The sequence below is a fragment of the Rattus rattus genome, chromosome 14 (genome assembly GCF_011064425.1).
Source record: "Rattus rattus isolate New Zealand chromosome 14, Rrattus_CSIRO_v1, whole genome shotgun sequence".
Classification (NCBI taxonomy): Eukaryota; Metazoa; Chordata; class Mammalia; order Rodentia; family Muridae; genus Rattus; species Rattus rattus.
Window position 1 is genome coordinate 18,748,436 of NC_046167.1, and position 13,413 is coordinate 18,761,848.

General features: G+C 43.8%; 1 protein-coding gene across 1 annotated transcript; it reads right to left on the bottom strand.

The window, feature by feature from the left end:
* Nucleotides 1–4,165: 4,165 nt before the first annotated feature.
* On the bottom strand, nt 4,166–13,183 carry Klf6 (Kruppel like factor 6). The gene is made up of 4 exons (XM_032884428.1): nt 12,843–13,183; nt 9,237–9,810; nt 7,839–7,962; nt 4,166–7,376 (listed from the first exon to the last, which is right to left on the bottom strand). Exons 1-4 carry the CDS (start codon nt 13,044–13,046, stop codon nt 7,325–7,327), a joined length of 954 nt encoding a protein of 317 aa, XP_032740319.1. The 5' UTR covers nt 13,047–13,183; the 3' UTR covers nt 4,166–7,324.
* Nucleotides 13,184–13,413: the final 230 nt, after the last annotated feature.

The window sequence follows — 13,413 nt, forward strand, 5'->3', positions numbered from 1 at the left end:
ACAGAGAGGAGGGGGCATAGAATTGACTGGGAACATCTGAGAGGAGCTATACAGAGGGTATATGATCAAAATACCTTTTATACCTTGTATAAAATTTCAGAGAATTAATACTTTTGTTTTTTTTGAATGAGTGATTTTTCCCCCCAAAGGCCATCTTACCATGAAGGATTTGACTATTAAATGGAAACCTTCACAAACTCATGTCTCATCACTAGACAGCTTGCTAAGGCTTTTGGACTTATACATTCAAAAGCTGGGCTGGAGAGATGGCTCAGTGGTTAAGAGCACTGACTGCTCTTCCAGAGGTCCTGAGTTCAAATCCCAGCAACCACATGGTGGCTCACAACCATCTGTAATGAGATCTGATGCCCTCTTCTGGTGTCTGAAGACAGCAACAGTGTACTCATATATAATAAATAAATAAATCTTTAAAAAATACATAAGCTATTCTACAGTATATCATATGTTTATCGTATAAGAAACATAAGGAGGACTGGATTCTTCAAATGCCTGGCTGCAAGAGTTCTCTGCCACACTGCATCTTGTTGTTGGCATACCTATCCTGTATCCTTTTCTCACCAACACCAACAGAAGAATGGCATTTGAGTGAGGTGCTTGGTCTGAGGGAGTTAATTGATCATGCCAGTAAGTGTCATTAACTATCCTACACAACTGGAACCCAGTCTTACACAACCAGAAAAAAAGTGTGGTAATGTGAAACTTAAGAAATCCAAGGAACAGAGCTCAGTGTAGCTGAAACCTGCGAGGCGCTTACAAATGTGCTCTGTCATGACAAAGGACACATTTTGGAGGATCGATCCTTAGTGTGATGGGTTTCCACTTATTATTTGTGAATTTCAGAGACTCTTTTAAGGTTAATCATACCTGGTATATTTGACTCTGGGGGGTCTCCATTTAAGGAAAAATTGTAGAATTTAAATTACAGTTCGCTTCCTTTCCTGGATTAGATAATGGATGTAGGGTTTGAACTGGAGTGTACAAGGGTCTCCCAGGGACATCTGTCTTTCAGTGAGGATGCTTCGGTGACTGTTCAGCCCAAAGTGCCTCCTGAAAGGACACGTGGGACCCAGCTTTGTCCCTCTCTTTGTCTCTTTTCATTCACAGATGTTTGGAGACTCCTCATTAAAATTAGTTAGAGTGAAATGGCAAAGACCCTGGTAGAATAAATCTAGTTAAATACACTTTGCTGGATTGCCTCGTTTGCATGATGCCCGGGCCTCCTTTTCTTCTCTTTGTACCTCCTCTCCGTGCATTAGGTGATCCCTGCCCATGCGTGCAGGATGCCGCCTCCCCGATGCTGCTCTCTCTATTCTTAAGCATTAAAAATAAACACGTGCCATCTGTCTCAGATCTGGAGAGCAATTTGAAATGGTGACTTCTGTTTACTTAAGGTTACAAGATTTAAAGCTTTAGCGACTCTCAATTGTGAAGACACTCTGTCTCTATTTCAGAGAGTAGCAGCACTTTTAGGTGAATCCTATAAACTGAACGGAACCATCCCATGAGAGATCGGGCAAGACAGAGAACGGGGTGGGGCGATGCTCAAAAAAAAAAAAAATGGTCCTTGGTATTGACTGTTCTGGATCAGGGCAGTAAGACTGGTGTTCCTGGAGTGTAGCACCTCAGTCAGGTGGCGTAGTGTCCTGAAGCCTCAGTTTTCCTCATTTGTGAAATGGACATATCATTTATTTATGGGGCACCCCATATATGCATGTGTATAAATGCACAGAGAAGGCCTGTATGAATGTATTTCTTCCTAAAATCTGATGAGAAGGTGGGAAAAATAATCATCTTAGTCATTATCAAATTTCAAAGTCATAATATTAATCCAGCTGGCAAAGGAAATTGTTACAAAACCAAATAGCTCAGGGACTGAAGAGAGGGCTCAGGTGTTAAGGGCAGTCATGAGGACGAGAGAATTCAGATCACAGCACCCATGCCAATATCTCCATCCTTAGCTCTAAAGGGTGGAGACCGGAAGGTCTCTGGGACAATTCCAACCTAGCCAGGAAGGCACCAACCTCGGGTTCACCTGCCTCAAATAAGTAGGGTAACTCCTCTGATGGAGGAGGGCACCTGATACCCTCTCCAAACAACACATGCACAGACATCCAGATCAATACATAATAATAAGCAAATATGAAGGCATAGTTCCATATTAATAGCTCCTGGTAATATACCACGTTCATTAAAAAGGAGTTGCATGGAAGCTGCGTTCTTTATGGCAATTAAAATATAAAAATAAGAGACTTCCACTGGCCACAATACAAAGGTCCTATTAGATAAGGAAAGGAATTGGGGGTTTGGGAGAACTGGGGAGATTCTGTGTTCCTTTATAGGTACAATAGCACTTTTCAAAGGAGGTTAGTTTTTTTCTTTTTTTACTTAAATAAAATTATATGTTGTCAAGCATCAAATGCCCGAGCAACTTAGCTTTAATTAACGGAGTAATGGGCAGTTTGAGAACATTCTGTTTTCCATTTTCAGAGCAATTTTCTCCAACAATACTTTCTCCTGTAGCAGAAGAGAAACTTTCCTAGGTCCGGGCCAAGAACTCTGAGGACGGTGAACATGTAATTTGAAGTCCACCCTGCACTCCCAGACCGCAGAATGGTAGTGCTATAGAAAAATCTAGATTCATGTGACCTAGTCCGGACTATTTTAGCAAGGAGTAAATGGAGGCCCATTGTTGCCGAGCAAATTGTCCCCGAAGTACACAGCTTGTTAGAGCAAAAGTGTTCCCTTCCTTTTAGCTAGGTTTCAAAAAATTTGTTAAGCAGACTGAAAATGCTTTATACGCTATAAATATCCTAAGGTTGTGGCTGATTCCTTGCACAGCGGTTCTCCAAACATCCTTATTTGAGCATAACTTAACTGATCAGCAGACTTTGCATGACAACACGGTCCGGTCTTAATAGTAGCCGAGAGAGAATGCATTATGGAGACTTTATTTAGACTGCACAGTCAAAGTAATCCAACTTGTTAGTCACCCTGACATGTGCTTCAGAACGCCACACACCCATGAATTCTGGCAAAAAAAAAAAAAGTCACCAGCTCTTTAAGACCTAACCTACCACCAATCCAAGTTGCTGATAATAAAAAAAGAGGGGGAAAAAAGGGAAGAAAAAAGCTGCTAATGTAGGCACACATTTAAATTTTCCTTCCTAATTATAAAATATATAAAATAAGAAAAATCCGGTAAACTCCACACAGCTAGCAAGATGTAGCTCCCCTCTGAAGTAAATGACGCTACCACACCTAAAATGGAGACCACCCTTCCTAGGGAATCAAAGGGCAATGCGTTGAAGAAGCCCCGAAGAAACTCACTGATTTTACCCTGTGACTACTGATTGGCTTAGAGAATCGGAAAGCAGATTCCAAGGTGCATCTGTCACACTGGTCCACACAGTAAAACCAGCGGCCTCAAGCTCCTAAAAGGCGCTGCTCTGAGAGAAGTTGCGGAATTTTTTTTTTCTTAAACCGTTCACTATATGATGCATTTTTCCTAAGTCACGAAATCATGTGAGGAGAGGCCTCTGTACTACTTTAGGGAACTAACCAGGGAACTCTGGGAGCAGGAACCAGTGTCTGCACAGAGTCCATGGGAATGGCTTTCTGGCCTGACTTCCTTTTTCATCTGCTTGCTGGTCGCTTCTGTCCTTCCCAGATGGGAGTCATCCAGGTGTGACGCCAGCTCCATCCAGAAAGACTGGCCCAGCTCTACCAGCTAAGTGAACAAAATCTGTGGGATTTCAGAAGTGCACCGGACAAGCTATGGTGCTGGGTCCTCTGCACCATAATAGTCTCCCGGGCTTGAGTGACAGGAAGAAAAAAAACAGGCAACAAGTTTTTTCCTATTGTGCCCCACTCCCGAAAAGCCTAGGGCTGTTTTTGCCAGGCTTTGGAACACATTCAGGACATTTGAGGGGAGGGGGAAGCCATGTCAAAAGCCTCCCTCTAGCTCCAGAGACAGCTGTGGAAAGTAGGAAGAAGAGGAAGGCAGGGACCGAGCTAGGCAAATGGCCCTTAGAATTGCACAATGGTGATTTCCCGGGGAGGAAGCCAGGCTGAGTAACACAGCAGGAATTTAACAACCCCCCCTTCTCCCCTCCACCGCACCCCAGAAAAACAATCAGGCTCCAGATGCTGATAAGAATTCTTTTTATGTTATTCGAATAAAAAATACATTCATACAGAAATATAACAATCTCGCAAAAAACAATTTCAAATAAAATCTTGTAAAACAAAATTTTACAAAAATCTTACAAAGATTCTTTAGATAACAGGGTGCTTCAAAAAAAAAAAGAAATAAAGAAATTTCACTAATAGAAATTTTTTTTTTTAAATTTCAAGCAAAAGTTTCTGCTTGATTGAGGCTCAGCTGTCACCTGAACAGAATGTACTCGCTTATTATTAAAATTACAGGCATTGACACATACGGCACCCAGCCCCACCCAGTCCAACAACATCTATGTGTTTCATAAGTGAGACAAGCCAGCACAAGTCCTCCTCCTCTTCTGTTTACCTTCTTACTTAATGGAATTGTTGTGGATAAGCACACAGCAGGGCCAAAAAAAAAAAAAGGAGTTTTCCAAAACCCAGCAAATCAAGTGCTAGGATTTTGAATTGCCAAACAAAAGTGCATTTTCCCCTTAAGCAAAACGAAACCAGTTCCGTAGAGAAATGTATTCGTCAGGCCAGATACGACAAAACAACACAACAACAACAACAAGAAAAAAAAAACAGTTAAGGGAGCTTTAATCGTTGCTCATTTCCAGGAAGATCAAACGAAATACCAGCCCAACCAGACTCGGTCTCCTTTATGTAAAGATGCACACCCAAAAAGTCAAGCAGCTGGATGAAATACCAGAAATATCAGCTGTTTACGCTGTGGTATGCCAAATTCCGGGAAAGTACTCCTTGAAAAAGCTGGAAGAATCTACATGCTGGAAAAAAATAGTTTCATCTGCGTAAAAAGTATTCTAAAAAACAACCCCTGTAATCAGCTTACTCTTAGGTTAGATCTTCTAGTAAGGCTGAAAGGAAAATCAAAACCTTTGTGTGTCTGAGTCCAGCTGGTTGGCCAGTATTTTGTTCATGCCCCTTGCGAATGGCCAAAGGTACCCTATTCCAGGTTTGCCCATAATGACTAGCAGAATCAGCAGGCTGGAATAGACTCAACGCCGACAATGTCTTCAGCAAATTATTAAATTAAAGATAACGCCTCTATAAAAGTTAGGTTATAGTTTTCGATTTCTTTTAACCTCCTTTATGGCCATTTTGAAATACTTCTTCACAGGCTGTAGAATTTTCTAGCTAAACATTCTAGTTTCTTCTTAAAAAAATATTTATATATTATCTATATATAATATATATATACACATACACATACTATACACACAAATATACATACACAAAAAAATTTCATCCACTTTTTTTTCCCAAAAAAAAAAAAAAAGCAGTATACTTTCAATATTACCAACAGATAGCTAGACAGGTACTCAAAACTTGTGCCTTTTGAGCAAGATATTGACATTGGTTTTTTGTTTGTTTAATACTTCTGTATCTTTAATAAGTGTGACAATGTTACATAATAAATACAGCCGGTGTGTGTGTGTGTGTGTGTGTGTGTGTGGTGTGTGTGGTGTGTGTGTGTGTGATCTATACAATTGTGCAAGGTCTCTTAAAAGAGTCTCATGGTAGCAAAATTACTTTTCAATTGCCATGTCTATTTTTTTTTCCCCATTTTAACACTGACAGTCAAGTTGTTGGAAATGAACACACGTTGACGTGTCAAAGGACTTTTCACCCGTTCGTCACTGTGGAGGATCTTAAGGAGGTGTTCTTTTTGTTGTCGTTGTTGTTCTTTGTTTTTGTCCATATTTTACATTGATACAGTACAATGCCAGGTGAAAAGAGAGCCTTAATTAGCATGCATCACCCATTCCCTGTATTTGACCCCACAGAAGGGCCAGTTGCATAAGGCACCATTATGAAGGTCAACAGTGCATTAACAGCTAGAAAACCAGAAATAGTCCTCAAGGCATAAATAAGAGACATAGCTGCATGAGAAAAAACGGTTTCTAAGCTTAGTGGTTTGATCCACCTGACTGAGGAAAAAAAAAAGTTTGTATCCTTAGCCTAATGTGACATTAGACCGGTAATTTCCAGCCCCCAGCATTTAGACGTTTGACATGTGTCCAATTTCTCCAAGGGTACCTTAAGATTCTCAAAAAAAAAAAAAAAAAAAAAAAAAAGAAAAAAAAAAAAGTAAATCCAAATTTGAGTCCTTGAAAATACAACCCTACATTGCACAAGATCATTTTGCACTCGGGGAGTGTTACAAAATGGAAGGATCTGGGATCTGGGGGTGGGGGTTGGGGAGGTCGTGTCTTGCCAGGCCTAAATGGCTTAAGGGAATCATTCTACACGAATTGGATCTTATAGCTGCTTATTAACTGGAATCAAGGTTGGAGACCCGATTTAAAAAGGTTAAAAGTTTATAGCTCCCCCAGACCATGCACGACTTGGTTTGTATTGTAAGGGAAAATGACCACTGTTATTTGTAAATACAGCTTATACAAGGGGTTACAAATGAGCTCCGTGTAGCCAGTACAAGCTACTTGACACACTGCACATTCTATAGCTGCACCAGACACCAGAAAGTCCTTTCACACGGGAAAGGGGGACAGAGGCTCCCCCTGCCCTTAACACTCGCCACTATGGGGTCCTGAGTTCCCGCTCCCACCCTCCAAGTTTTTCCATCTTTTTTTTTATTTTAATTTTTATTTATTTTTTTTTTGTTTTTTTTTTTGTTTTTTTTCTAAGGTGCAGACACCCTTCAGGAAATGATTGGTGGTCAACTCATCCCTTGGAATACTCCTCACACACAAAACATTCAAACTGCTTTTTTTTTCTGTCTCTTGCAGGTATTTGCTACCACAAGGGGGGGAAAAAAAAGTCTGCCTCGCCATACAGTCAGTAATAGATCCTCAACATACAGTCAGTCATTCCCACCCATTAACATTCTCAGTGCGCATGCTCACGGCGAAAAGCTTAGAGCCTCTCAGAAGGTTAGAAACCAGTGGTGAGTCCGGGGTCACCCAAACACCATGCACCGTGGGTGCTATGCCGCTTCTGACATGACTTTTGTAGCCCTCAAAAGACCTTCCAAAGAGAGGCCTCTGGAGGTAACTGGGTAGGAAGCAATGGCATGCTTTGGCTGGTACAGGTATCCCTCCTTCCATGGCCGCCTCTTAGCCTGGAAGCCTCTTTTAGCCTACAGGATTCATCCTCTGCTCCCTCAGAGATGCCTCTTCATGTGCAGGGCCAGGTGGTCAGACCTGGAGAAACACCTGCAAAGGCAAATCAGAAACAAAGAAGTTGAGTTTTGCCTCCTGGATTGTGAGGCACACAAGACACCACGGTCCCTGTACAAGTCCTCTGAGTCTTTGCCAATACTTTTAGGGACAGGGAACCCCCCAAGGCCGAGGAATACAAATTCAAGAAGTCTTCAGAGAACACCTAAGAAATCCCAGAAGGAGTCTAAAGGAACTCATTTCTCAGTTTTTGAATTTGAAAACTGTTGGAGGCCATTTTGAAAACCCTAGACAGTTTTCTTACAGAAACCTGGCACGCTGCTTCCTAAGAGAGACGGTCCAGGTGTCAGAGACTTTTGCAAACGCCTCAGACTTAAACGAAATGGCAACGAGTAATAGGAAAGTATTGGCCTTCTTTCCAAAGTCTACTGCTCACACCTACTCTGGTCTGGTTCCTCCTCATTCCCATGATTCCACACTTCTTTTTCCTTGACGTACCTGTCACAGTGAGAGCATTTAAAAGGCTTGGCACCAGTATGCTTTCGGAAGTGTCTGGTCAACTCATCACTTCTTGCAAAACGCCACTCACAACCTTCCCATGAGCATCTGTAAGGCTTTTCTCCTGGGAAAAGAACACAGGACAAGAGCACATGACTTCACTGACATGAAGTGGGGCAGGGAGAAGACTCAACAACACAATAAACTGCATGGTCCCCATAGTCTACAGTCCTCTCACCGCATGCTATAATGGCAGGATGGTACCTTTGGCAAATGTCATAACCATAATTTCTTCTCTAACCTAGCCTGAAGGGCTCACTTGGGCTTTTTTTTTTTCTCCCAGGGATCCAGGTTTGACAAAGTCATGCTACTGAAATCAAAGTTACCTCATGACAATGACAATTACTCAGACCGATGACATACTTGCAGGGTGAGGTGTCAGCCCACAGGACCCAAAGCCTTGCTGGGGGAGGAGATTTATTGCTTTCTCCATGGAGACTGGCCCCCCTCCAGCACTATCTGCTTCCTTACTCATTTCCCTGTGGAATGAGTCGTCTGGGACCTTCTACATTTCTACAAAACTGAAATCAGGAGTTTCTGAGAAACCTCATTCAGAGGCTTTCGGATCAGTTTCTAGATGGCGATCAAACAACCAAAAACTGACATGACTCCCTAGCTAAATTAAAAAAGTATAGAACAGAATAAAATGCTATCCCTGAGTGAAAAAAAAATGCTCAATCAACCCAAGGCAAAAACTGTCTTGTTTGGGGACACTCATATCCTCTCATAGCTCAGTGCCTCTTCAGGGCCCTGACTTCATCTCTAAAGAATTTGACTGTCGTCTTGGTAAGATACAAGTTTACAATGACTTATCCTGTTATCCTCTCCCTCCTATCCTGTATGTTGTGCTGACAGTTTCAAACAAACAGAATCTAAGTGGTGGCATCGAGTTAAGAAAGCCATGGGACACGGGGTAGTCACGGTAAATGCCCACTGGCCAAGGCTACTGCTACACTGAGGCCTCAAAATACCAGTTTCAACATCAGCAAACTCCAGGCTGCCTGCACTTACACGACAGAGAGAGATAGCGCGATGCATGGACAGCGGGGAATGAGCACCCAGTGGATGACGGTTTGGGTGTCCATGGAGAATGTGATCTGGACTCTTGTTTAATCTGAAAGCATGAACCACTCATCTGATTCAAACATCCAGTCTTTTTCTACTCTGAACTCCAAAAAAAAAGGGGGGGGGACCCATTCCTTGTAGACAAGAATTAAGGAGGTGAGGATCTCCTTGCTTGCGACCACATCCTGGGGAGCCCTGGCTCCCTCCCAGCGCTGACTCCATTCACAGGCGCCCACCAGCAGCTGACCACCCAGGCCCCGAGAGGGGACTGACCTGTGTGAGTGCGCTGATGTGCTTTCAAGTGGGAACTTTTAGTGTAAACTTTCCTGCAGCCGTTAAAATGGCACCGATGTACCCTCCTTCTGCCATCTGGGGAGGCGTCGCCACTACCCTTGTCGCCAGACTTCCCCGAGGTCCCACTTCGAACCTTCCCAGGTGAGGGCAGGTCTCCTGGCCCGCAGCCCCATAGTTGAGAAGATTCCCTATTTACTTCGGGAGAAGAAGGAGGGGTGGAAATGACCGAGGAACTCAGATTTCCTGAATTGACTAAGACTTCACCAATGGGGTCAGAGGTAAACTTGGTCGTGGGCGAAAGCTCCTCCGAACTGTCTGAAGATTCGCTGCTGACATCAGAGTTCAGGCTATTGGTCTCTAAGTTATAATTAAAGCCGGAGCTGATCAGAGAGTCCTCTGGGGGGCTAGAAGAAATCTTCAGTTCTGATTCCTCCTTCCTCTCCCGTGCTAGAATGATTTTGGTCCACAGGTCTTCCTGGTTGTCAAATTTTATCTCAGAGGCTGACACGTAGCAGGGCTCACTCTGGAGATAGCGTTCCAACTCCAGGCAGGTCTGTGTAAAAGGAACCACAAGAAGGCACGTGACTGTTACGGCCACTGAAAGTGGAACTGATAGCACACAGGAATTAAAAAAAAAAAAAAGGAAAGAAAACATGCAAGAAAGGACGAATAAATTATTTCTGTGTCGGGTACTGGGGGTCACAAAGTCTTCTGGAATGGGAATCTATTTCCTCAGGAATGCTGGAGAAGGGCTGTTTCTAGGAATCTGAAGGAAAAGCAAAGGTGAGACCTCTCTTGGTTTCTCCAGTGTTGGACCAATGGCCACAAAGAGTGATGACTGCTAAGCCTGTTTTGTTGTTATAGTTACAAGTGTTGACATTTCTAATGACGATCCTGGTAAACCACACAAAGAGAACCAGCCTTACACACATCACTCCCCCTCCCACCAACCTAACAGGTTTAACCAGATCCTCTGACATTCTCTAGAACTAGGAGCATCAGTGAGAGAGCCCCAGCCATCCACCATCCAGGAGGATCCACACAGCAGGTCAGAAAGATTTCGCAGCTCACGGTGTGGTCTGAAGACCCCCCTTGGGGGGCACAGCTGGCAATATTGGACTGTAGTCAGAATACAGACAGCAGATATCTGTCTGTATCCACTTCACAGACATCGATATAGATCTGAAAAGAAACCTCTCATTTTGCTGTGTAGCTGAGACCTAGGAGATTATACAAATATATACATATATATATACATATATATATACATATATACATATACACATGTATGTTTTTAAATGTCATTTCCCAAGTGCCGGACTGTGGATACCACCAAACTTTAATGATTTCTTCACACTGGCCAGAGAGAACCAAGAAACCTCAACAACAGAAATGAATTCTTTCAGAATGGCCATCTGCTATTGTAAAAAATGGAAAGGGGGAAATTACTCCCTGGCCCTTCTGGGAGTCCCACAATGAACAAGGACTTTATCTCCTGGCCAAGGGTACAACAGTATGAGTCATCACTCCTTTTTCTTTCACGCAATGCCAAAGGAGACTTCCTTTTGAAATTCTGACCAGCAGCCAAATAAGAACTCGGCTCAAATGTACATGCAGTGTGCCACGGACAGAGTGCTTGCTCCTTCCCCAGCCCTGAGACCAACCTTTCAAGGAGCTACACACTTCAGAGATCGGCAATCCCCATCTCCCCACCATCTCAAACTTTCTAGCCACTGGAAGAGAAAAATGGTAGGGAAGATTTTTAGGATTCAATTATGTGGGCCCTGATTTTTTCACTAGCTTTGCCTGCATGCCCATATAAGGCTGCCTGTGCCTCTGTGTATCCTATTCTACAGACAGAAATTTCGGCATTAAACTGCAAACATCATATATATATATATATATATATATATATATATATATATATATATATTTGTTATCAGGGCACAGACCATCTTTAGCACGGACCACCAGCCAAAGGGCTAATGCATACTTAACAATGTGCCTTCTATCACAGTATACACACATCCTCAGCCCTCCCTGTGGGCGGCTTCACACAGCAAGCATGAGCAAGCCACGGAAGGGGTGTGTGTGTGTGTGTGTGTGTGTGTGTGTGTGTGTGTGTGCGCGTGTGTGTACGCACATGCTTGTTTTCTCTTTCCCCACAAAATTCGATGTCTGTTACAGTGCGTACAGTATTAAGAATCGAGATGATGATACCTATTATTGATGTTCCAAAGAAATGGCGAGCACATTTATGAGGATCTTGTTAAACTTTAATCAACTGGCTAATTTAAAATCTCCATTATACTGATGAGCAGCAGTGGGGACCTGACCAAAGCTCTCTGGGAGTTTAAAAGGCTCTGAAGGGGACCAGGAGCCAAGTCTGGCTAGTTGCCCAAATCCCAAAAGCCTAAAGGAAACTACTAAGATCAATTTCAATCACGTCCCAGGGAGCAGCTTCTTTGAGGAGGAAAAATGGGGAGGGGGAGAGAAAGGCAGAGAGGATTGTGAACAATTAAGCCGGGCATGTGGAGGTTTCAGCCAACACTTCGCTTTCCCTGCGTTTTAAAGCCTGGGAGGTTGTGAAACCCACGGAATATATTTCATCTGCTAATTCACTTGGAGGAAAAAAAAAAAAAGCCAGCCCAGAAGGGTAGAGAGATGGTCACGGAATCATCATGGTTTTAAAGACAATGGTAAAATTGTTTGAGAATATATATATTTTTTGCCACTCACAGAATCCTAAGACTTAGAAGGGGGAAGGGGTGTTTCTTTTATTTCCGTTGCCCCAAATTCTAGTTCCACTAAAATGCCGGAATTGGAGATTTTTCTTGCCCAAAGTAAGAACCGAAGCAACTAGGAATGGACTCATTGTCATATGACTGACAAGTCACTTGTGTGCAAACAGCACCCCCACACACACACACACCCGCCGCGCAGTCAACAAGAAAAGCAGGTAAGAAAAACAAGGCAGACATACGTGAATGCTAAGACATTATCCAGAAGAAAAAGAAACTGTAAATGGCCTTGAGTTCAAAAAGAACCGCTGCGTTCCGCGAGCAATATCTTAAGACTTTTAAAAAATTGGATGTACAAATATCAAAACAAAACCAAAATCCTTAAATCAAATCTTTTGGCAGTCAAGGCAAGCTCGTTCATATGACAGGGTCCAGCTGTGGAGTTTGGAGCTGGTACAAGCCCCAAAGTTGTGCCAATGGTTCAGGTCTGGATCGGCCAGAGGAATCTGGAGTCCCCCCCTCAGGTGTATGCTGCTCGGAAGCTCGGAATTAGCAAAAAAGAAACAAAAACGAAGAAATAAAAACGTACTGGGAAGGAGAGCTCGCCTCCACACAAATGACAACTCTACTCCTCGCTCCCGAAGGCTCGCTCTACAGTGCCTTCACCATTCCAGGCAGCAGAAGGACATCTTAAGATCATTATTTTATTTTATTTTAAATTAGGCAAATGCTAATCATCATTAAAAAAGATGCACTTCCAAGTACACACCATCTTGCCTGCTCCTCCGCGCAACTCCCTCCTCGGCGCACCGGGCAGGTGAAAAAAAAAAAAATCCGTATTTACCTGTTGCCAATATTCCTCCAGGGACGGCAGAGCCGAGAAGTAGCCCGTTTCGTGCACAATCTGTAGTTCCTGGAAGATGCTACACATTGGGAGCACATCCATGTCGGGTAGGAAAAGACAGTCCCCGCTGTCGGGAAAACAGGGAGGTGAACGATCAGGAGTCGGAGCAGAAACTGTTCCCGGGAGCGCAGGTGAAAGTTTCATGCAAACTGGATGGCGCTGCAATCGGACGCCGGGTCCGGACCCTCCCGCAGCCCGCAGCGCGCCGAGCCCACGCAATATTTGCAAACAGCGGACTGACTGCAAGCGTAACCCCTGCAAAACTTCCCTATTCAAAGCTCCGCTGCCAGCCTCCCCCCTCCTCCCCCGCTTGGCTCCCCCCACTCCTCCTCCCCCCACGTGACCAGCTTGGAGCTCCGCCCCCCACGGTACCCAATCCTGCCGCTCCTGTCCCGGGGGCTGCGCGACGATGATGTCAGCTCGCACCAATCGCCGGTGCGGTCACACAGCGGCCCCGCCTGGCGTGACCGAGCCTCTCCATTAAAGGCCTTCCTATTGGTGCAATTCGAAC

Excerpts from the sequence above, each read along its gene's own strand:
- Klf6 (XM_032884428.1), bottom strand. The coding sequence starts at position 13,046 with ATGAAACTTTCACCTGCGCTCCCGGGAACAGTTTCTGCTCCGACTCCT. Across the intron at positions 9,811-12,842 it reads TGGAGGAATATTGGCAACAG|ACCTGCCTGGAGTTGGAACG; the intron begins GTAAATACGGAT and ends CCTTTTACACAG. Across the intron at positions 7,377-7,838 it reads AAATGCTCTCACTGTGACAG|GTGTTTCTCCAGGTCTGACC; the intron begins GTACGTCAAGGA and ends TTGCCTTTGCAG.